This window comes from Pollachius pollachius (assembly GCF_949987615.1).
Source record: "Pollachius pollachius genome assembly, chromosome: 20".
In the NCBI taxonomy this organism is placed as follows: domain Eukaryota; kingdom Metazoa; phylum Chordata; class Actinopteri; order Gadiformes; family Gadidae; genus Pollachius; species Pollachius pollachius.
The window spans coordinates 5,930,908-5,952,603 of NC_136953.1; the positions used below are offsets into that span (position 1 = coordinate 5,930,908).

The following is a 21,696-nucleotide window of genomic DNA, read 5'->3' on the forward strand; positions in this document are numbered from 1 at the left end:
AGGGGGGGACAGATTGATTTTAAGAGGCGAGAAATGAATCATGCACTTCTCATATTCCCCACCCACTACAGATGTAGTGCCATTACGTTCTGGCTTTCAACCAATACACACACACACAAAGAAAATCAGACCCGCGTACATACACACTCACAAATACTTTTTGTGAAGTTCCACATTAAATGAAATCTGAACTCAGGGAAAAAAGTATTTAATTTCATGCAAGGCGTTCTTCCATAAACTCCCAATTTACTTTTTTTATAAAGAAAATAAAAGTAGTAGAACAACTTTAGACAAGAGGTAGAGTGAGAGAAAGAGAGAGAACACAAAGGACAACAATAGAGGTAGGTAAATTAAGGTAAAGGGCAAGTTAACAATTCACATTATTTTTTATGCTCAGTTGATGTTTGAATCTTCCACTTGCTACTTGTTTCTGGCCTCACTTTTCCTAAATAATCAGCTATCAGCAAATTGTAATGGTCCATACAGTCTTCTTAAACACTTAGCTAGGAACCGCTGATCTTTCTGCTCTGACTTAAAGAGCAATAAACCTTAGCTAGGAACCATTGGTCTTTCTGCTCTGACTTAAAGAGCAAGAAACCTTAGCTAGGAACCATTGGTCTTTCTGCTCTGACTTAAAGAGCAAGAAACCTTAGCTAGGAACCATTGGTCTTTTCCACAGACATAAATAGCGGAAAAAAACAACCGACAGAATATTTCTAAGCGGTCCCACATTGAAAACCTCCTTGGGAGGACTTAAACACGAGATAAATACAGAAGCCAAAAATAAAAAAATGAAAAGGAAAAATAAAAGTCCTAGAGAGGGAGAGAGTGTTAGCCTGGGGTTGTTGGCATTTCCACAACATCTCAACAAGCTATTGACTTCACAGTTTGCCGTTCTACCAGACCAGAGAGCCGTTTGTGAGAAGTAAATACACCCGAGCAGGACGTCGCCTGCAAATCGCTTTTCCTCCTACCGTTTTCTCGCTCTCCTAGTTAATCAGGCTACAATATTTCAACGGGATGTTTGTGTTTGTTTTGACAATTTCCTTTCTTTGCAGAAAAATGATTAAAGAAAAAGGCAACAGAAGCAAACTTCCTAATGAGTTTGGTTTGTGAATTATGATTGTTATTTCTAAATGAAGAAACACATTTGTCTCAGTGTTCAGGGATGGGATGATTGTTTCTGTGTTTGTGCTAATGACTTCTGTTGTCTTAAGATGACAAGCAACCACCCATAGACCATCACGTACTGCTCGACCAGTGAGAGTAGATGTAACATAAAGCCATAAAAGTAAAAAATGATGGGGAGCTATGCATTTGTTATCGCCATATGTTGGGTTAACAATATTGACCAACTACGCCTCATTTTAGACGTGTTGATTTAAATTGACATAAAATTTGTAATTTCAGCTGTCATAACGGCACATTTTATGCTTTGATATTTTATTAAACATTAAAAAAGCTCTGTTTCACTGGTTTAAAAACTCTATTCAATGGTGTAGAATATGGTGTTCTGGCGCCATTTACCGCACAATTTAACAAGCTAAATATTGTGGTAAATACAGGATTTTCCAAACAGTCAAATGAGCTACTACTCTTGATTTTTTATCAGCCAGTTTTTATGAACCTTCTTCCTCCAATCAACAACAACCGGAGTCAGACCACACCGTTCCATTGCTGACGGTCCACCGTTTGGCGGTGGACCGGTTTTGCTTTCACTCCACCGCACTATGTAAATCCAACCTCTATCGGTTGTTTAATCCATGTTCAATTAGCCGTAAACCCCGCTGTCATTGACGCTGTTGTAGTGAAATATCATATTATTAAAATATTTATCCATCAAGACGACGCATTTTACGGAGTGATAAAACACAACGGTGTAAAACGCGGCGTCATGAAAGCTTATAGGACGAAATTTGGCGTAGACGGAAATCAATACCCATCCCCGAGGAGGCCATGCACACACGCGGACGCACTCAAGCACGCACACACTAATTAATTTCCGCCAGGGGATATTCGACCAACAAGTGAGGCGTCTATTGAACTTATGCTCCGGTACCGTGCACGCATAGCTGTATGGTAGCGGTATGCAGGTTCAGTAGATCTCTCAGTACTGGGTCAAATTCTATTGAATGTGCACTTTATCATGTCTGCAGGGATGTAGGTCTGCATGGGCACATGCATGCCTCATGCAAGTACTCAAAATGTTCCAATTCCGTTTTTTGTCAGGGTTTGGGGACTTTACTGATTACATGTTCCTTTGAAGTAGAGGGGCCTCAAAGCCCTCTCTTATTGGGTCACTTCTAATGAACATTTTGGTTCAACACACATGATAGAATGCAGGAAGAAAAAAAAACAGATTGAATCCTGCTTAAATAGGTCGAATGCAAGGCGTTTATAGAGCGAGCGAGCGGCGGGAACCGAAAAGCGTGTGTGTGAAACTCCAAAACACAGAGTTACAATCCACAGACGTGTTATCATTTCCGTTTGCTCTCCCAAGAAATCAAAACGAAGCAGTGTATTCTCGGTTTTTACGGCGCCGCTCTACGGCTCCGATGACATTCAGCTGTCTGAGGAGCGATCACGCACGGCTGACTGTCGCAGTTCGGGGCTGCATCGTTTCAGCTCTCCACCCTCCTCCCTCTCCTCCCCCTACTCTGCTGGGGGAGGCACGGGACCGAGGCGGGACGTTAACGGCTCTCGTTGGCTCACTGCTTCCTATTTGGCCCGGCCGGTTTTTTGGCAAACAAGGAGGAGGGGGAAACAAAGGGGAGAGGAGCTGGTGGAGCGTTCGACCTTCACCGCTCCACCTTGCAGCGTGCTCTGAGCCTCCAGAGTGGATCATTCAGGGCTTCATTTGAAATGGAAGCCTATCGTTTGGGCTCTATGTTCAGTGTTTTATGTTTAACGCTCTAGATGTAATGCCCTACATATAATGGTCTGTGTTACTGCTCTATTATCAATGTGTGCATTTACTTTATATTCAAAGTATATATTTTCTGTTCGATATTTATTGCTATATATTTACTGTTCTATATTCGGTGCTCTATCTTCAATGATCAATATCAGTGCTCCATAATACAAAGTTCTATGCTCAAAGGCTTTCTGAAACAACTCTGAATGGAAAGCTTATATTTTAAAGCATAACAATTAACCATCTTTAACACGTTTGACTTTGATGCCTCTACACTTAAGGTTCTACCTGTAATGCTTTATATATACAACTCTGTCTTTAGCTAGCTTTTATCATTAGGCCTCTGCATTTGAAGCCCTGAATTAAGACTTTCCTGATAACAACAACTTCTAATACTACTAAAAATGTTAATTCATATAACATGACAGAGCACTAAACATTACATGACATTACAGCCGGGCTACACTGCACTGCCCAGCTTAGCGATTGCCACAGCTAGCTCCGCCCACACATCCATCGCACCACAGCCATTGGCTCGCGACGGATGGCGATGAGTTATGATAACGACTTATGAAATAACTCATTCAAATGCAATAATCTCAGCTAGAGCACAGGGACAGAGGGATAGAGAGGCAGAAATAGTTTGATAGGGAGAGAGGATGATAGAATAATTAAGAGAGTGAAGAAGAGAGAGTGAGAGGGTGAAATTTCTCTCTTGAAAAGAGGGAGGAATGGAGAGTAAATGCGCAAGAGAGAGGGAGAGAGTGAATACATTTAAAAAGAGAGAGACATGGAGAGCAAATGCGCAAGAGGGAGGGAGGGTAAAATACATTGAGAGAGTGAAAAATGGAGGGTATATGTCAGTGAGAGAGAGAGAGAGTAAGTGAGTAACTGCAGGCGATAAAGAGAGAGAGAGAGCGAGAGAGAGAGAGAGAGAAAGAGAGAGAGAGAGAGAGGGAGAGAGAGTAAGTGAGTAACTGCAGGCGATAAAGAGACAGAGAGAGAGAGAGAGAGAGAGAGAGAGCGGGAGAGAGAGACAGAGAGAGAGAGAAAGAGAGAGAAAGAGAGAGAAAGAGAGAGAGAGAGAGAGAGAGAGAGAGAGAGAGAGAGAGAGATAGAGAGAGAGAGAGAGAGAGAGAGAGAGAGAGAACCATCTGCTCAGTGACAACATAACGCTCATCCAGGCCGGCAGTGCCTTCCAACCAGATTCAACATGCGTGAGGAGGAACACGCCAAGCGCTCACACATAGAGCGACATGGAGCAGCAGCTGGGGTCAGTCTACCCGGGGAACCACGGAGAAATATGAAGGAACCATGGGGGAACCATGAGGGATCCATGGAGAAACATTGAGGAACCATGGGGGAACCTTGGGGTTACCGCCGGGGAAACAAGGGGGAACCATGGCGGAGACGTAGGGGAACAGAATCTCCTCCACCATGGGTGGAGGAGATTCACTGTGGTACCTATGACTGCAAGTCGCTTTGGATAAAAGCTGATTGAAAATGACTTAATTGTAATAGTGTGTGTATGTGTATGTGTTTGCATTTGTGTGTGTCTGTGTGTTGGACTGAGCACAGTGGGCAGGTGTGCAGGCCAAGGGGTCGTGACATTAGTAGACAGGGGGCGCCACCATTTCAACATGGCAGACCATATGCCACCCTGACCCCGCCCCCTGCCCCGTCTCATTGGCCCAGGGTTGGCACAGAATCGGGCCGACGCTGCCCTGGCCGGGGCCCGAGGGTCACCGCCTCCTCAGCCAATCACAGCATGGAGTGCGCACAAGATCATGCTCTGGACACAACCCAGGGATGGTGGGGGTTGTAGTCCCACAACAGCGGGCTAGGGCGATTAAAAACTACACTTCATCTTAGCGCCAAGCGCTCTCATTGATTTGGATATTCTTATGTATTTTAGAGAGTATTCAAATTAAGTATAGGTAGGAGTAGAGGTAGTTTTAGTAGAAGTAGCAGTAGTCGCATAACTTTAAAGTTTTACATATAGTTGTATTTGTTTATCTATTTGTAGCAGTAGTAATATCACTACGAGTAGTTGGATTAGTGTTATAAGGAATTCTTGGCAACATCGATATTTTGTCTATCGTAGTAGTCGTATTAGCAGTGGCAGTGGGTAATAGCAAATCGCCTCACATGCATAAGTGCTAGCCATGGTAATATAAGCAGGAAAGTGTGCACTAATAGCAGCATTATCAATGTCTGTATATTCTGGGTTATTGTTTTGCTCTCTTTGTTCAGTTCACTGAGTGTGGCTAGCGTGTTTTTAATCAGGGCTTTGAGGGAAAACCATTTGTGGTTCAACTGTTTATTCAGAACGGGCCTGCAGTCAACCGCAATTAATGAAAAGGTTTTCCTAATAGCTCTGTGGCCATTGTGTGGCAGTGAATGTTTGTGGACGCGCGTCTCTGAGTCTGTGTGTGTGCGTGTGTGCGTGCGTGCGTGCGTATCTGTGTCTGTGTGTGTTTCAAAAGCAGGGAGTTCTATTATGACCATAATATTTGTGCACCACATGAGCTTGCTCCTTAGTAGAATCACTTTAGGTATTGACTAAGTATACCACATGACAGTGTGTACGCTATTGAAGGGGTTACAGCTGGGGGGGTGGGATGAACATTCATCTTAATAATGTGTTGATTTATGCGTATGTGTGTGTGTCTGTAGGTAGGTATGCATGAATGCATACGCGCATGCATCTGTTGGTGTCTTTTAACGTATGTGTGTGTGTGTGCATGTCAACATGTCTACATCAAACATCTGTTCAAGCAAAGACCTAATACCTGAATCTGAAACCATCAGGCACTAAGTGCTGGCTCACCCACCTCATTGGTTCAAGATTCACGACTCGACTAAACCGGCTACACAGCCTAATTCATTCACCACTCCGGACTAATACGTTCTCTAATTCAAACGACACCTCAAAGACTGGAAGGACGGCCCGACCGCCTCATTTATTTATAATTTAAGACAAAATGCATGTTTAAACTAAGAGGACGCCTTAATAAAGGGCCATGCCTCATACATTTACAATTCCCGACTATCAAGACTTAACCATAACGACTCCTTACAAAAAAGTGTCTGAAATGCCTGATGGATTCATCACACATCAGCGCTCTGTCTATTCAAGTCTGCCGCCTATCAATGTGTCCTTCAACCACCGCACACCATTTTCTACACTTAGACCCCCACACACACACACACACACACACACAGCCTAGCCAACGGTCTGTCGCACATGCATGTGTACCTTCATAGCTGAACACCAGGGCTGTGAGAGGAGGGACCCACACGTGCACTTCTATCGGTGTTGAGATAATCCTTCATCTCAGGGCTATCTCTCTGTTCTTACCGTGCTTTCATCTCTCTCTCTCCCCCCCCCCCCCCTTTCTCACCCTCCATCTTCTCTCTATCTACCTACCTCTCTCTTTCTCTATAGGCTTTCTCTTTGTACATCTTCCCTCAACTGCAAAGGCTCCGGCATCACACACACAGACACACACACACACACACACACACACGCACACGCACACGCACACACACAACTAATAACTATGCTTGTACATTAGAGTGAGCACAAGGCAGTCTACTGCAAAAAAAGATTTGTTCAGTCACACATGAAAATATGATGATTGAAATACAACTATTCATATATATTCTCCCCACACCCGAGTCCACCCCCGCAACATAACAACCTGCCAGTTTATCATCTGTCAGTACTCCTCGCACAACATCTGAATCATCTGGCTGCGACGTACATGTAGAACCTCGTATCTTCACATTAATAATTGATTCAAGCATTGCTAGTCACTCAATGTCTTAATATTAGCCCTAACGTACAGATAATAAATCAAACGCACAGCTGGATGTACGGATATATAGCTGAATATCCCCCCCGATCCCCAATACACACACAGGCTCACACTAACACATACACACGCACAGCCAGCGAACCATCATTCAACGTGAGGGACTACTCTCCCGTGACTCGGCAGATAGCGAGATATGACTGGAACCGGAGCACTCTGCTGGAGGATCCGACATACGGAAACACAACCGCTTCCACCGTCGCACCGTCTCCCCGTCACCTCCGTCGCTGATCTGTATTTATTTATTCATTCAGGCAGACCGGATAGATTTCCAGTCCTATGGTGCTATCTAGTGGCGGCAAATGCTTCTGGGGTTACTTAAACACCTCCGTCGGTCCACCCTGGCTGACGTGATATGGTATGATTGAAGCCTTGCTGTTGCAGGTTTGATGTCTCTTCTGCAAATGCTCAATACGTGTTACAGTCTACAACTGGGGCTCAAATACAAAGACAGGAATGCACACGTAAACGCAAATAGTCGCACGCCTAAGCGCACACGCAGAGCCCCAAACACACAACCCCACACACACGTGTACATCATAGCACTCGCACAACCCCACACACATATATACATCAAAGTACATTCAAACGCACGCACACACACACACACACACACACACACACACACACACACACACACACACACACACACACACACAGCTCACTTGAAGACATGGACATTGGATGGTAGGAACATTGTTGTATCCCCTTGACTTACCTTTCTGAGTCAACCTCCAATGACAATGAAAACATATATAATGACCTTTACGTGTGTGTGTGCGTGTGCGTGTGTGGAGGAGTTTATTTGGAGAAAGGTCAGGTGTCAGACATTATCTTGCTCTGGACTAAAAAACAAAACATATAAAGAGTTACATTCTCTATATTTCTTTGCATACTTATAATCTCTCGCGCATTGCTTGTTACGACACTGGCACACACTTTTTTCTTATGGGAATAATAAACAACATATATTATTAATCTACATAAACATATACAGGCCTATATATATTTTTACATATTTGGTGGTGGTGTCTCTCACTAGAACTACAGCATTAAGCCTTTGAAAGCGTACAGGTTAACAGTTTTCTATTACGTAGACAAGCATCACCTGAGTGTGGCTGAGCTTCATCAGCTATTTTTAAAGGCAGGAACAGCAACCGAGGCAGAAAACTAGTCTCCGGTTGCTGTTTTTATACATGTGCTTTCAGTCCAAAAAAATATGAAAGAGGGTAAATTTGCATGATTGCAATTAAGACTGGAAGACAATTATGTTATTTTTTTAACACAGAAAAATGCATCAATTAAAAAAAGTAGTGTGAGCGGCCAAAGTGTGAAATTGAAAGGGAAAGTGATGCTAATTGTTTACGTGAGACACAGGTTATGGCTCTAAGTAGTAGGGGGCGCTTGAATGATTGGGACATTGTCAATCGTTCCGACCTGCTCGATTTTTTAATGAGCGAGGTTCGCGGGTGCGCATAGCCGTGAGACAGAAAGTGCTACACACCAGAAACAACGAAGAGAAACTAGGCGCAGATGTTCCTCTTGATGATAGATGGCCTGACACACTTATTTCGTATTTCTATTGAATATGTAAAACTAGCAAAGATGCAGAGCAAGATAATTGAGGATCTGACACTTGAAGGGGGGGTTTGGGGGAAGAGGGGGAGCGCCCCAGAAGGAAAGACCATTGCATAATAAACACAACATTATTTTCATTGATGGGAGACATAGAGAGAGAAACAAAAGCAATAGTCGCACTTACTGAGGTTACAGTCTATCCTGATACAATCTGGTGAGAGAGAGAGCCAAATGGTGAGGGGAACAAAAAGAAAAAGAGAGAGAGAGAGAGAGAGAGAGAGAGAGAGAGAGAGAGAGTCAGAGAGCGAGAGCGAAAGGAAGGAAGGAAGGAAGGAAGGAAGGAAGGAAGGAAGGAAGGAAGGAAGGAAGGAAGGAAGAATGACAGGAAAGAAAGAGGGAGAAGGGGAGAGAGATTGAACAGTAGAATGATTGAAAGATAGCATAAAGAGAGAGAGAGAAAAAAAAACAGAAAAATAAAAACAGATCACATCCTTCAAGGTACATTCTGCAGAGAACCGGTTATCGCTCAGGGGCCACCATCCGGGGACAGACGACGAGTCAGAGCCACCCTTTACTCCCGCTTCTTACCTCATTCCTCCGTCCCCACCGCCCACCGCAAAGCAGCAGGCAAGATCCCCCTGTCTTTCCACTGCTTCTCTACGCTCTTGCTACAGTGTTGTCCTTAGACATGTGCAGTGTTTTGTTAGCACTCGTGTCTCTGTGTGAGTTACTGTGTTTATTAAGAAGTATCTCAGGCATTTTAAAATGGATTTTAAGTAAATTAAATTGTATATATGTCGTCATAAAGTGAAAAAGATATAGTTTGCTTGTTGCACACAGGTAACTAAGCGCCAGTTCATTTCCTTGGCTTAAAGTGTTTGCAGATATATTTTGTAGTGTAGTCTGTAGTTTTGTATGTGTTTGTATTTTTCTGAAGTTAGGGACTGTGATGAACTTGCCTTCTGCAGTGCCATGGTTGTGGGGAAACTCAACAGATAAAAAAGGGTGACCTGCACAGCCCTGCCACGTGTTTTCCTATCCAAACACCACCGTGTATGTAAAGAACTGAAAGAGATTCCAATCTGAATAACTTTATCTTTGGTCAATCTGTTACGGACACAGAATTTCCCTCTACTGTGAAGTGAGTTGCTGAAAGCCGCTACCTAGTGGCCACTTTGTGGCAGTACACGTGGCTGGGCTGCGTTCTCGCACTGTCAACCATCACAGAGTAGTGGACACGAACAGCCAGGGACCGGCCTCAAAGACACTACAGTGGAGGAAGATGTGGGGGGTATTCTGTTTTGATTGGGAGACATTGTCTCACTTTTTTTCTTTGGGATGTTTTGTTTTGTGTGAAATTGATGGTGCTATCGATCAATAGACCTATTCAGTTTCACAGAGCCATAGCTTAGGCTATTCCTTTTAATGCATTTATTTTGGGATCCAATCTTGGATCAAATACAATTGTGACATTTTTTATGCTATTCTGTTTTACTGACTTAAAAAAAAGACCAATAAAAAATGATGTAGCCTACAAAAAAAACGGTGTAGTGTAGAATGATTACGTTTGTATTTATTTATTTTCTCCTGGTATGGCAACAGACTCGGCTGATAACATATTGGACACGTCATTATCATTAGCCGACCGATCAGTGATAAAAGTCATTAGGGCTCGAATCCGCTCAATTAATCCTATCTTCCTAATTAATTACGGGGGTTCAATTATGTTAACGAGGATTAAAGCACGTGTGTAAGGGGAGCGTTAATAGAGGAGGAAGATTCCCCGCCGGTTTTGCTGTGGTTGGTAATCAACCTGGCGCCAAGAAGCTAACACGCTAACTACAATTCCTATCGGAAACTTACAACAAAAGTGTATTTTCTGTTCTGTAGTTCCACTAAAAAAGTTAGTTTTAGGCTTCAGTTAAGGCTAACAGTAATATTTTTTAACTTTTTTTTTTTAAAGCCTTTGAAGTGAAAAACTAGGTCATTAAGGGACCATTGTGCTATGGATTAGCATTTAGCCTCATTACGGGAGATTTACAACATTTTCTTGCTAGTGTGTGGTTGTGTGTGTGTGTGTATGTGTGCGTGCGTGCGTGAGTGCGTGTGTGCGTGTGTGTGTGTGTGAGAGCCGGTCTCACTGGCTGTTTGATCCGAGGGGCCGCAGACATAAAGGCCATTGAAGGGATGAAAAGTTCCATCGTCCTGAGCCTCGGCCGAGAGACATTGTGAGATACAGAGAGAAAGGGAGAGAGAGAGTGAGGGACTGAAAACATAAATAAAAAATGTAATAAAATCAAAAGAGGGATAGGGAAGAAATTAAGAAAGAACTTAGAAAATTATGGAACACAAAGAAAATAAATCAAAGAAAGATAGAAACATCAAAATAAAGAAAAATAGAAAATAAATAAGGACAAAGAAAGAAAGGTAAAGAGAGAAAAGTGAGGACTGGTAGAAAAATCTCCCCCTGTGCGTGTCTCTATGGAGGTCTAGTTCCCGTTTCCCAGAATGCACCTGTCCGTCTCTCCTTCCCAGTACTCTGAAAGGTCACTACCCTCTATCAGAAAGCAATGCTCTGTTACCATAAAAGATTGAATCCAAAGCTTTTCATATATTAATATGGTCAACCAAAATCCTTGCCCTCATATGTTTACGGTAATTAGCTGAAAAAGATTTGCCCTTGGTTGACAATAATCCATCCCATAAACCCCTCATATAAAATGAATCAATGACCTTCCTCAGTTCTCTCACAGCTGATGGTCATTGGTATTTAATGTTTGATTATCTTACTTCCTGATATTTAATGTTAAATGAGGGCAGTAGCAATGAGTGACGGCAATGTCAACTGCAAAAAATATAAAGTTTTTTACTTTCACAGCATTCTTGTTGCATGACAAACCCAGATGTAGCTAACATCATTTACTATGGATGATCTACATTTATGTATGGTAGTGAACCAATACAGCCACAACTAGTGAGGATACCAATACATTGGCCACACTGGTTCTCTGTCGCACATAAATATAACAGAACTGATGCTAATGCATAAGCTACGTCTGTGTTAGCCTTTGCTATGATCAATTTAAACAATATTCTATAACCTTCACTGTATATATATGTATAGAGAGAGAGAGAGAGAGAGAGAGAGAGAGAGACTGTAGTGCAGAGTACTAAGAGGAAGAGAGCGAGAGAGGTTGGGAGGGCAGTAAGGAGACCACCATGACTGTAACACGCTCAGGGGCCCCAGGGACCAAGGCTCAGGATTGGATAGAGTTTTGGGGTCAGAGATGGAACTTTTGGTTAGCAGTGGTAATGGCAATGAGCGGCCACAGGGGGGCGGCAACATGAAGTCCTATAGAGATAATGGACCAAAAATATTTAAACAAAGAGGGAATGAAGGTTATGCGGTCCAAAATGTCTTCTGGACAGAGAGGGGGTTGAGGGGGAGTTCTGTGTATATAACTATGTTTGGACCTGCTGACAGAGTATATAGGGGAGAATATTCTGAATATTACCAAATGGCCTAGGTAGCTTTTTCAACATTATTATTTTTTTAAATTGCGGAATCAGCTGCTGGACTGTAATACAATCCATTGTTAAATCTCAAAAAGGAATAGGTAAATAATATCACACTAAATGTTTTTGTTAAAGTTAGAATCAGTTATGAATCAATGAATTCAAAAGTATTCATACTCTAATAATCTGCCAGCATAACAACAACAAAAACATTTAGTTATTATCCAAACAGAGCACTTTGAAATTCTAAAATGGAAACCACGACCTAAACCGAAACCGAAACCGAAACTGAAACCGAAACCGAAACCGAAACACTTGAGGTCTGGGATCATGGAGGACGATAACGATGGGGTGCGTGCGACGGCTTTGACGGCGCATGACCGGGCGGCGGCCCGACGACCGCGCCTTACCCAGGTTGACGGTGAGCTTGACGCGGCCGCCGTCCAGCTCCAGACGCAGGGTGTCGGCGGACTCGCGGGACGTGGTGGCCATGAGGAGGCCGTAGGCGCGCTGGGACATGAAGCGCAGCGCCACGTCCTCCGCCTCGGTGTGCAGCGCCAGAGGGGTGATGACCTTCAGGTACATACTGCCGTCGTAGCTCAGCACCGTGGCCTCTGTGGGCGGAGGATGGATGAGAGTGAGTCAACATTACAAAGCACAAATACACATACAAACTTGAATACAAAACGTGTATGTGGGTATGTGCATGTCTGGGTTTTATGGGTGTGTGCGTGTGTGTGTGTGTGTGTGTGTGTGTGTTTGTGGGGGGGGGGGGGGGGGGGGGTGCATGTGCATATTGTTTGGAAAATTTGACAAAAAGCTAATTAATGAACAAAAAACAAACATGAAGTTCAGACATACACAACCAAATGCAGACACACAATGACAACAAATTACAAGATTTTACAGTTCTTATTTTCTCCCTGGTATCAACATCCACAGTCATTGCCCATTATGGCAGATCCATTTGGACCAGAAATGCAGAATGAATATTTATGATAATAAAGAGGAAGAGCAGAATAACAAGATGACTGCTTGTGGTCTTATTGATAGTCAAACTACTCTCAGTCGATTCCCATTTCCGTGGTGGGACTGAAATATTAATATAATATCCTCTGTGATTTAATGGCACCATCGCAGTGATCCACGAGCCCCACTAGAATGCAGAAGAGGGCCGCGGAAAACAGAGAGCCAGCTCTGCACTCAGGAACAGACTTCACACAGCAGCTTGAGGGAACAAGCCCGCACCATCCCCAGAGGAAACATTTATCTTCTGTCTTGTTTTTCAGTTTGGGTGAAATATCTAATCTGAAAACATATCCTCCCCTTTTCCTATCTCCTCCCCTCCATTTCTCCTTCCTTCCGCTCTCCTTTCCTTTCCTCTCTCCTTCCTATTCTCTCCTTCCTTCCCCTCCTCTCTTCTTCCTTCCTCTCTCCTTCCTTCCACTCCAATCTTCTTCCTTCCGCTCTCCTTCCTTCTCCTCCTTCCTCCTTCCTGCCTCTCTCCTTCCTTCCTCTCTTTGTCATTCCACTCATTATTTCCCGTTGTCTTTCCGTTTTTGTATCATTACATATCGGTACGGGCTTTTCTGTCAAAGAGCAGTCAGTGAAGACAGACAGTTGAAGCCAGCACGATCGAGAGAGAGAGTGATTGACATGCAGCGTGGGACCACAGGTAGCACAGCCAAACCTGTGGTCGCTGCAGGGCGTGTTTGCATCTCCCATCACCATCGATAAAATGGAGTCAGGGGGAGCTAACAGGGGACGTTAATGGATCCACGACAGGGCTGCCACACACTCATTTCATAAAACGCTGCTCTAGTCTACTGTGTGAGGCCACCTGTGTAAGGTCCAGGCGTGTGCGTGTGTGTGGTGTGTGTGTTGTGTATGTGTGGCTGTGTGTGAACACGTGAGGGTGACTGGCACAGATGGCGACGGCTTCTCTACTAAGCTGCCAGTTACCAGGGCTTCTGTCTGCTCCCCAACCTCTCTCTCCCCACCCACCCTCTCTCCCCTTCTCTCCCCTTTTTCTCCCCCTCCCTCCCCTCCCTCCCCTCCCCCCTCCTACCCGATCGCTCTGTATCCCCCTTCCCTATCTCATTCTCTAATTCCCCTCCTACCTCCCTCTCCCTTCTCTCCCATTCCATCTCTCACCCCCTTTTCTATCACCAACTCCACTCCTTCTTTCTCTCTCCCCCTCCCCTCCTCTCTGTCTCCCCCCCTCCCCTCCTCCGTCTCTCTCTCCAACTCTTCCCCCCGCTCTCTTACACTCCCATCCTCTCTCTCTCTCTCTCCCCCCCCCCCATCTCCCCATCCCCTTCTCCTCTCTCTCCCTGCCAGCCAGTCAACGGCCACCTGCCAACCAGTTTAGCTCCCTGGGTCTCTCTCACTATATCCCTGTCACCACATCCACCTCTGCCCCACCACGAGCACCTCCACCCCACCACCACCGCCCTCACATCCACCACCCCCGGCCTCACCTATCTCACAGTTGCCCCCCAGGTATCCGGTGCCGGTGCAGTCGCAGATGTAGCGGTTCCAGCCCTCCTTGCAGTGCCCTCCGGCGTTCCCGCAGGGACCTCCGCCCCCGCCTCCTCCTCCTCCTCCTCCTCCACCCCCCATTCCTCCTCCTCCTCCTCCTCCTCCCCCGGCCCCGCAGCGCTTCTGCAGCTCCCGGGTGCAGAAGCTGCTCACGCCCATGGCGCTCTGGATCTCGGCCAGCCGCCGCACGTCCCGGCTCTTGCCGTCGATGAAGAGGTCCCGCACGCAGCCCACGTAGCCCAGGTTGAGCAGGGCCGTCCACACCTCGGGGGGCAGCACCAGCTCGGCGCGGGTCTCGGGCAGGCCGCCCAGGTACATGTCCCCGTCCAGGTCGAGGATCTCACTGCCCTCGGGGGAGCTGAAGGGCAGGCTGCGGCTGTTGACCGAGATGGAGCCTGCGGGCGGGGGGAGGGAGGTGGGGGGGGGTGGGTGGAGGGAAGGGGGTGAGGGGGACGGGAGGAAGGGAGAGGGAGGAGGGCGGAGAGAGGGGGTGGGAGAGGGGAAGGGGTGAGAGGGGGTGGAGGGGAGAGGAGTAGGGTAGAGGTCGGGGGGGGGGGAGAAGGAAGAGGGAGAGGGGGTGGAGGAGAGAGGAGAGGACGGAGGAAGGGGGAGGTGGGGGGGGGAGAAGGGAGAGAGGGTATCTTACACACCTCTAATGGTATCTTAGAGGGATCTTACACACCTCTAATGGTATCTTAGAGGGATCTTACACACCTCTAATGGTATCTTAGAGGGATCTTACACACCTCTAATGGTATCTTAGAGGGATCTTACACACCTCTAATGGTATCTTAGAGGGATCTTACACACCTCTAATGGTATCTTAGAGGGATCTTACACACCTCTAATGGTATCTTAGAGGGATCTTACACACCTCTAATGGTATCTTAGAGGGATCTTACACACCTCTAATGGTATCTTAGAGGGATCTTACACACCTCTAATGGTATCTTAGAGGGATCTTACACACCTCTAATGCGTGGGTGTGCATTTGTGCGCGTGCACTTCAGTGAACTTTCATGTTTCACATGGTGTATGATTACGCCTAAATGCACTGTAGTATTTCTGTGAGTGTCAGTTACTCGTGTATTCAGCCCGTAATCACAGTTTGTCTCAAAGTGCTTCACAGGTCACAGTATAACTCCCACTATCCCTGGGCCTTCTAAGCGATGTGAACGTGAGTGCGCGTTTGTGTGTGTGTGTGTGTGTGTGTGTGTGTGTGTGTGTGTGTGTGCGTGGGTTGATTAAGTGCCATTTGTGTGTGTTAGTGGTAGGCACATACATATGCATCCACACCAGCTAGAGGTGAATAAGCATTTATAAGCAGGCGGAGGAACATTAAATATGTTAGGGAGCAAGAGTCCCATTAAGACACGGCGGAATAACGCAAGTAACACACACGCAATAAAGAACCACACATTAAAATGCTGGTGTATTAATATCAGAGCAGGGGGTGGGACACTTCAAGAAGAGAGAGAGAGAGAGAGAGAGAGAGAGAGAGAGAGAGAGAGAGAGAGAGAGAGAGAGAGAGAGAGAGAGAGAGCGAGAGAGAGAGCGAGAGAGCGAGAGAGAGAGAGAGGGTAGAGCGACATTAAGGTCTCTACAATGTGCTAAGTGGAGGAGAAGGATAGCAGAATGCAGAGAGCGGGGGGGGGGATTTAGCCCACACGCCTCTCCCTGTGATTAATGACATCATCGTAATGTTCTATTAAAAGCCAATTAAAGGCAAGACGTGTGCACGCACGCTCAGGCACACACCCTCTACCAGGGCCTTATGGGATATTGTAGCGGGGAGATATGGTTATTGAGACTATTTTGTGTCTACAGATTGTTAATCTCACGGCCTGATGCGCGTATTTGGGGGAGAAGCTAGCTCGCCCACATACCTGTGTTAACAGTGCGATAACATTACTACCATTACTGATAACAAGGTAACTGTGAGCTCGGTGAGGCTGAAGCCTGAAGCTTACCAACGAGGCCAACATCAGAAATTCATCATTTCCACATTATGAACAAATTACTCCCGAATCATAAACTCTTAGGCCTTTAGAACAGACCTCATCACTTCACAAAACCAATATCATAAAACCATTCAATGAACAACGAACTGAGCTAAAAGGCATCTAAGGTGGGGCTACAGGTAGATTATTAAGTGTTAAGCTAACGTTTTACAAAACTCACCAGATGCTAAATTGTTCTCATACTGCATTTAAACAACAATACTTTCAAAAGATTTCCTCAGTTAGCTTAAGAATCGAGCTTAAAACAGTTAACAGAAACTGCTAAGTTGAGTGACTCAGAATCGCTTGCTATGACCAACAACACCAACTAACTAAACAAAACAACGGCCAGAAACTGTTAGCTCTAAACCATTGGTTCTCAAAGTGCGGCCCGCGGGCCAATGGCGGCCCACAGAAACATTCCTGGCGGCCCGCAATGACATACAGATTTTAGTAAAAAAAAATATATATATATATATATATATATATTTTTTTTTTTTTTATTATAGAAATATTAATTTAAACAAAAATAAATAGATATGAAGAGAAAAGTCGATTCTCTCTAGCTTTCAATTAAATCCTGTTAAATTTGTTAGTTTTAATCCGACTGTACTTTACTTTGAAAGGATGAACCTCACTTGACCTCACTCCCAGAGGTCCATGGTGCAATGTTTTTTTTCACCACTGGGATGCTGTCGGCGTTTCCCCGCCTGATTTCTTTTCCCTTTGGTGGCCCTCAGTCAAATTTTGGGTTCCTAAATTGGCCCTCAGCTGTCAAAACTTTGAGAACCCCTGCTCTAAACCGTTAACTGAAACCCGTTACCTCACAACAGTTAGCCCGGCGTCACATCGTTACCTTTCCGGCCCTCCCTCTGGAAGTCGACGTGGCACCACTCCCCGTCGTTGACCTTCTTGTTGCTGGTCTTCAGCTTGGTCTTGCCGGAGCCCATGTCTATGAGCAGGTACAGGTACCCGTCTAGGAGCTCCATGGCAAAGTAGTCCGTCTTCAGCTCCCGGCCCGGCTTCTGCTCTTTAGGACCCTGGGGCCGCCCGTGGCTGAAGAGCAGCAGACCGCTGGGCTCGGTGGTGCGGAAGTCGAAGGAGATGGAGCCCGTCTTCTTGGTGTTCCACTTGGGCAGCGCCACGAACGACTCGGGGGTCTCAAAGGTGATGGGGTCCAGGGCGGCCACGTCCTCGCAGCGGAACACCAGGTCGCCGTTCAGCGTGATCTTGGGGTCGCGGTCGATGGCCAAGCGGGACAGCTCCAGCTTGAAGTCGTTGTTCTTGTACACCACCTGGAGGAGAGGGGGGGGGGGGATGGGGGAAGGTGGAGGAGGTTTGGGTCGATCGGGAGGCGTCCCAGACATGGGAGGTCTGCCTCAAGACCCTTGTTTTTATACTTAAAGGGACCCTATTTTAAAACCAGGTTGACTATAAACTATAACTATAGAAACGTGCAATCATCTCAACATGAAACTATGAAAGGATGTGGAAAACATAGGGATGAGCATAATGTTGCCTACAGCGCTAAAGCTTGTGTGTAGAACCGGGCTTAGATAATGTATAGCTCCTGCATTTTAGATAGGAGTGAATTACCACCCATCTTTGCATGCCTGAGTGTGTGTATGTGTCCATGGGTAGTTAAGCATTATGTGTGTGTGTGTGTGTGTGTGTGTGTGTCTGGTATTTTGTGTGTTTGTGTGTGTGTGTGTGTGTGTGTGTGTGTGTGTGTGTGTGTGTGTGTGTGTGTGTGTGTGTTTGTGTGTGTGTGTGTGTGCGTGTGTGCGCATAACGAATCAGAAGCCAAATAAAACAAAATAAAAAAAAACGCGACTAAAAATGCCAGTACTTTTCTGCTTCTTATTCTCCTGACAACTCTCTGTGGGTATGTTCTGAGGACCCTGTCATCACAGAGAGATGGTTTGGTGTGTGTGTGTGCTTTGATTCGTGGGCCGACGAGGCAGCTAGAGTGTGTGATTGTGGAGCTGAGAGCACAACAGGGAGGCCAAATGCGGAGGCGGGGAACGAGTTTGTCAGGGCATGTGTCTGAAAGTGCAAAATTGAAATGTTTTGAAATGTTAATAGGGTAGAAATAACACTGGTCTTGCTGTTCGCATCTCTGTGAACCGTTGATGGTGAATAGGCTGTTGGTCTGTCTATCTGTCCCTCAACCAACCATCGATCTACCATTCATATACGCCTCCTTCTATTCATCCATCCATCCATCTATCACCTATCATTCATCAATCTACTGTTTCATGAATTAATGATTGAATCCCTTCCGCAGAGGGGATTCCATCCTGGAATCGTCGCCCATGCCCATATCGGGTAATCATGGCATCATCAGATCATAGAGTGTTTGGTCACCTTGCACAGGAACTCCTGTGTGTGCATGCCTTTGTGTGTGCATGCCATTATGTGTGCGTTTGCGTGAAATGCAGTGGCCTGAGACAAACAACTCAACCCTTTGATGTCTAAGCGTTGATCTCATTTGCACAACGATGCTTTACTAATTCAACATTATGGATCGTGCTCAGTGGCACAGCGTAAAGTACTGTTCCAGCATCGCTGTGGATATGTATTGAACGACCAGGCAATCTTCTTTCTTTTATGACGACAAACTGCAGCTGTGGTCTGCCTATAATCAATGATCCCACAAATTAGCAATGGCACCCTGATTACATATGCTTGAATAGCGATTAAACACACGCACTGAAACACACATACATTTATTCAGAGAGATGAAGAGAGGAGAATAGAGAAACTAAGAGAGGCACGGAGAGGGAGAGGGATATAGTGAGGGACGGAACAAGAAAGAGGGAGAAAGAGAGAGAGAGAGAGAGGGAGAGAGAGAGAGAGAGAGAGAGAGGGAGAGAGAGAGAGAGAGGGAGAGAGAGAGAGAGAGGGAGAGAGAGAGAGAGAAGCAGGCAGTGTGGAGGGAAGAGAGAAGGGAGAGGAGAAGGGAGGACAGGGTAGAAGGAGAGAGCAGAGAGCATTTGGCCAGGTCGGGGTAGCCAGTCGATGAAATCCATTTCTAATTTGGCTGTCAGACCAGCGGGGCGAGAGACAACGTGACCACGGGAACAACTACACAAAGAAAACAGGAGGATAAGTCGAGGAGGACGAGAGTCTGAGAAATGTACAACGAGGAGAGGTACAGAGACAGAGAAATAGATAGAGAGAGGATGCGTGAGGGAATGAGAGAAAAGTGGGCGAGGGAAGTACATATTCTCATATCCTAAGGTATTCGAAAACAATCCTTTCATGTCACAAGTGAGCAGGGAATGTCAATGTTCTGGCTGGAAAGACTGTGAAAGAGGGAGCAGAGGGAAGGGGAGGAGGAAGGAGTGAACTAGGGGTATAAGGAGGACAGATATGTTTAGTAAGAGGCCAAAGCAGAGTGAGAGGCTGGTGTGGAAAAGTGGATTTCAAGGTCACCCGTACAGAGAGGAGAGAGAGAGAGAGAGAGAGAGAGAGAGAGAGAGAGAGAGAGAGAGAGAGAGAGAGAGAGAGAGAGAAAGATAGAGAGAGAGAGAGAGAGAGAGAGAGAGAGAGAGAGATATGGTGACATAAAGGGGTTTGTGTGTGTTCTGTGTGTCTGTGTGTGTGTGTGTGTAGAAACAAACACACACACAGACACACACACACACACACACACACAACAGGGCATGAGATCATAGCATGTGGAGGACTTTCAAAGTTCACCGACAGAGAAACAAACACACAAAAAACACATGCCTTTTTCTCTTCTCTTCTATGTCTCTCTCTCTCTCTCTCTCGCTCTCTCTCTCTCTGTTTGATGCATGCAGCCTCCAGGTCGCACGACCCACTGGATCAAAGCTGCCCAGCCACAGCCGTGACATGAAGAGAAAAACACACACATGCATGCACGCTTACACAAACACACACACACACACACACACACACACACTCCCCCCCCCCCCCCCCGATCACACACACACACACACACACACACAAACAACAGTCCCTATCTGAGACAAACACACACACAAACACACACACACACACACCCCTGTCTCCTGCTGTGCTTCATCACACACACAGCATCTTGCTAACCAAAGCGCAAAGAAAATGGTTGAAAAACAACATCCTATTCGGGGCGGATCAGTGGCTCGTCCCACGAGCGCGCTAACCATGTAGCCGATGTGCTATGCTGCGTGTCCCTCCCTTTCTCTCTGTCAACACACATATCAGTCGGTCTGCAAAAAAAAGCCTCTCCCATTTGTATACAGAAATAGAATGGGCAAGAATCCAATGTGTGTTAACATTAACATGTTAAATAAAAGCAGGCAGGATAGTCTAGTGGTTAAGGTATTTAATAATAATAATAATAATAATAATAATAATTGATAGAGCACTTTAAGTCCCCAAAGTGCTTTACAGTGAAGGGGTAGACCCAACTAACCATTTGATTTGCAATCCCCTTCATTCCCAAACGTTCATAGCCCACCTGTAGGCGTCCTGATGGAAGTTTACCCCCTAACCCCTCCCTGCTCCTTCATGAAATGTATCTGATTTCACTCCATATCACATGTACATGTTATTATCTCTATCTGGTATGCTTCACACAGTCCTTTTACTCAACGGGTCCTAGGGAAAGTTCAATCATCTCAATGTTTGTGTATAGATTGATTCAACTTGAATTTAGAAAATACATACTGATAGACTTGTCAGACGCCGTGGCACTGAGCTGTACTCAAAATAAATTTTAAATCAAATAAAAAGCGATGCATTTTTCTCTACTCTTCGACATCTCCCTCATATTCCTGGACTCTTTGAGGAACGGTCTGGGCCATTAGTCACTGGCTTCTGGCTGTGCGGTGCGATTGAGAAGAGGTGCATGCTGGGATGAGGGTTCAGGTGTGCTGTACTGCCCTACAAGATGGCAGCACGGATTCACCAAGGGGAGGCAGACGCCCGGGAAGGTTGACAAGGTGCGTTTAGGCAATTAGAAAGCAGGCTGAGAAAAAGAAATGGAGAGAAACGGTCTGAATGCAATCATGGCTTGCGAAAAAAAAAGAAAAAAAAATCGATTTGATCACCTAGAATTTGATAATTAAAAAGTATAGATTGACCCATATTCCCTCGGCATCATGTCTTCCAAATAATTTATCTTCATAACTATCTCCTTTAACTAAATCAAATTCCTATAATTAAAGGGAAAATAAAATCGAACTGAGAGAGTATACATTCTGCACACTGACTTGTGTGTTCCATGTGGTTTTTATGTTCTCATTTTATATTCGCT

At 45.5% G+C, this 21,696-nt stretch overlaps 1 protein-coding gene across 1 annotated transcript in view; it reads right to left on the minus strand.

The window, feature by feature from the left end:
* The window catches only part of nrxn2b (neurexin 2b), a gene marked incomplete at both ends in the record, with an annotated part of 530,523 nt that overhangs the window by 325,335 nt on the left and 183,492 nt on the right, over positions 1 to 21,696 (minus strand). Inside the window, 5 exons of the mRNA XM_079758236.1 lie at positions 8,555 to 8,581; positions 12,297 to 12,500; positions 14,367 to 14,490; positions 14,539 to 14,822; positions 17,284 to 17,722. Of these exons, the coding sequence (XP_079614362.1) occupies positions 8,555 to 8,581; positions 12,297 to 12,500; positions 14,367 to 14,490; positions 14,539 to 14,822; positions 17,284 to 17,722 (1,078 nt within the window). The remainder of the gene's footprint in view (positions 1 to 8,554; positions 8,582 to 12,296; positions 12,501 to 14,366; positions 14,491 to 14,538; positions 14,823 to 17,283; positions 17,723 to 21,696) is intronic.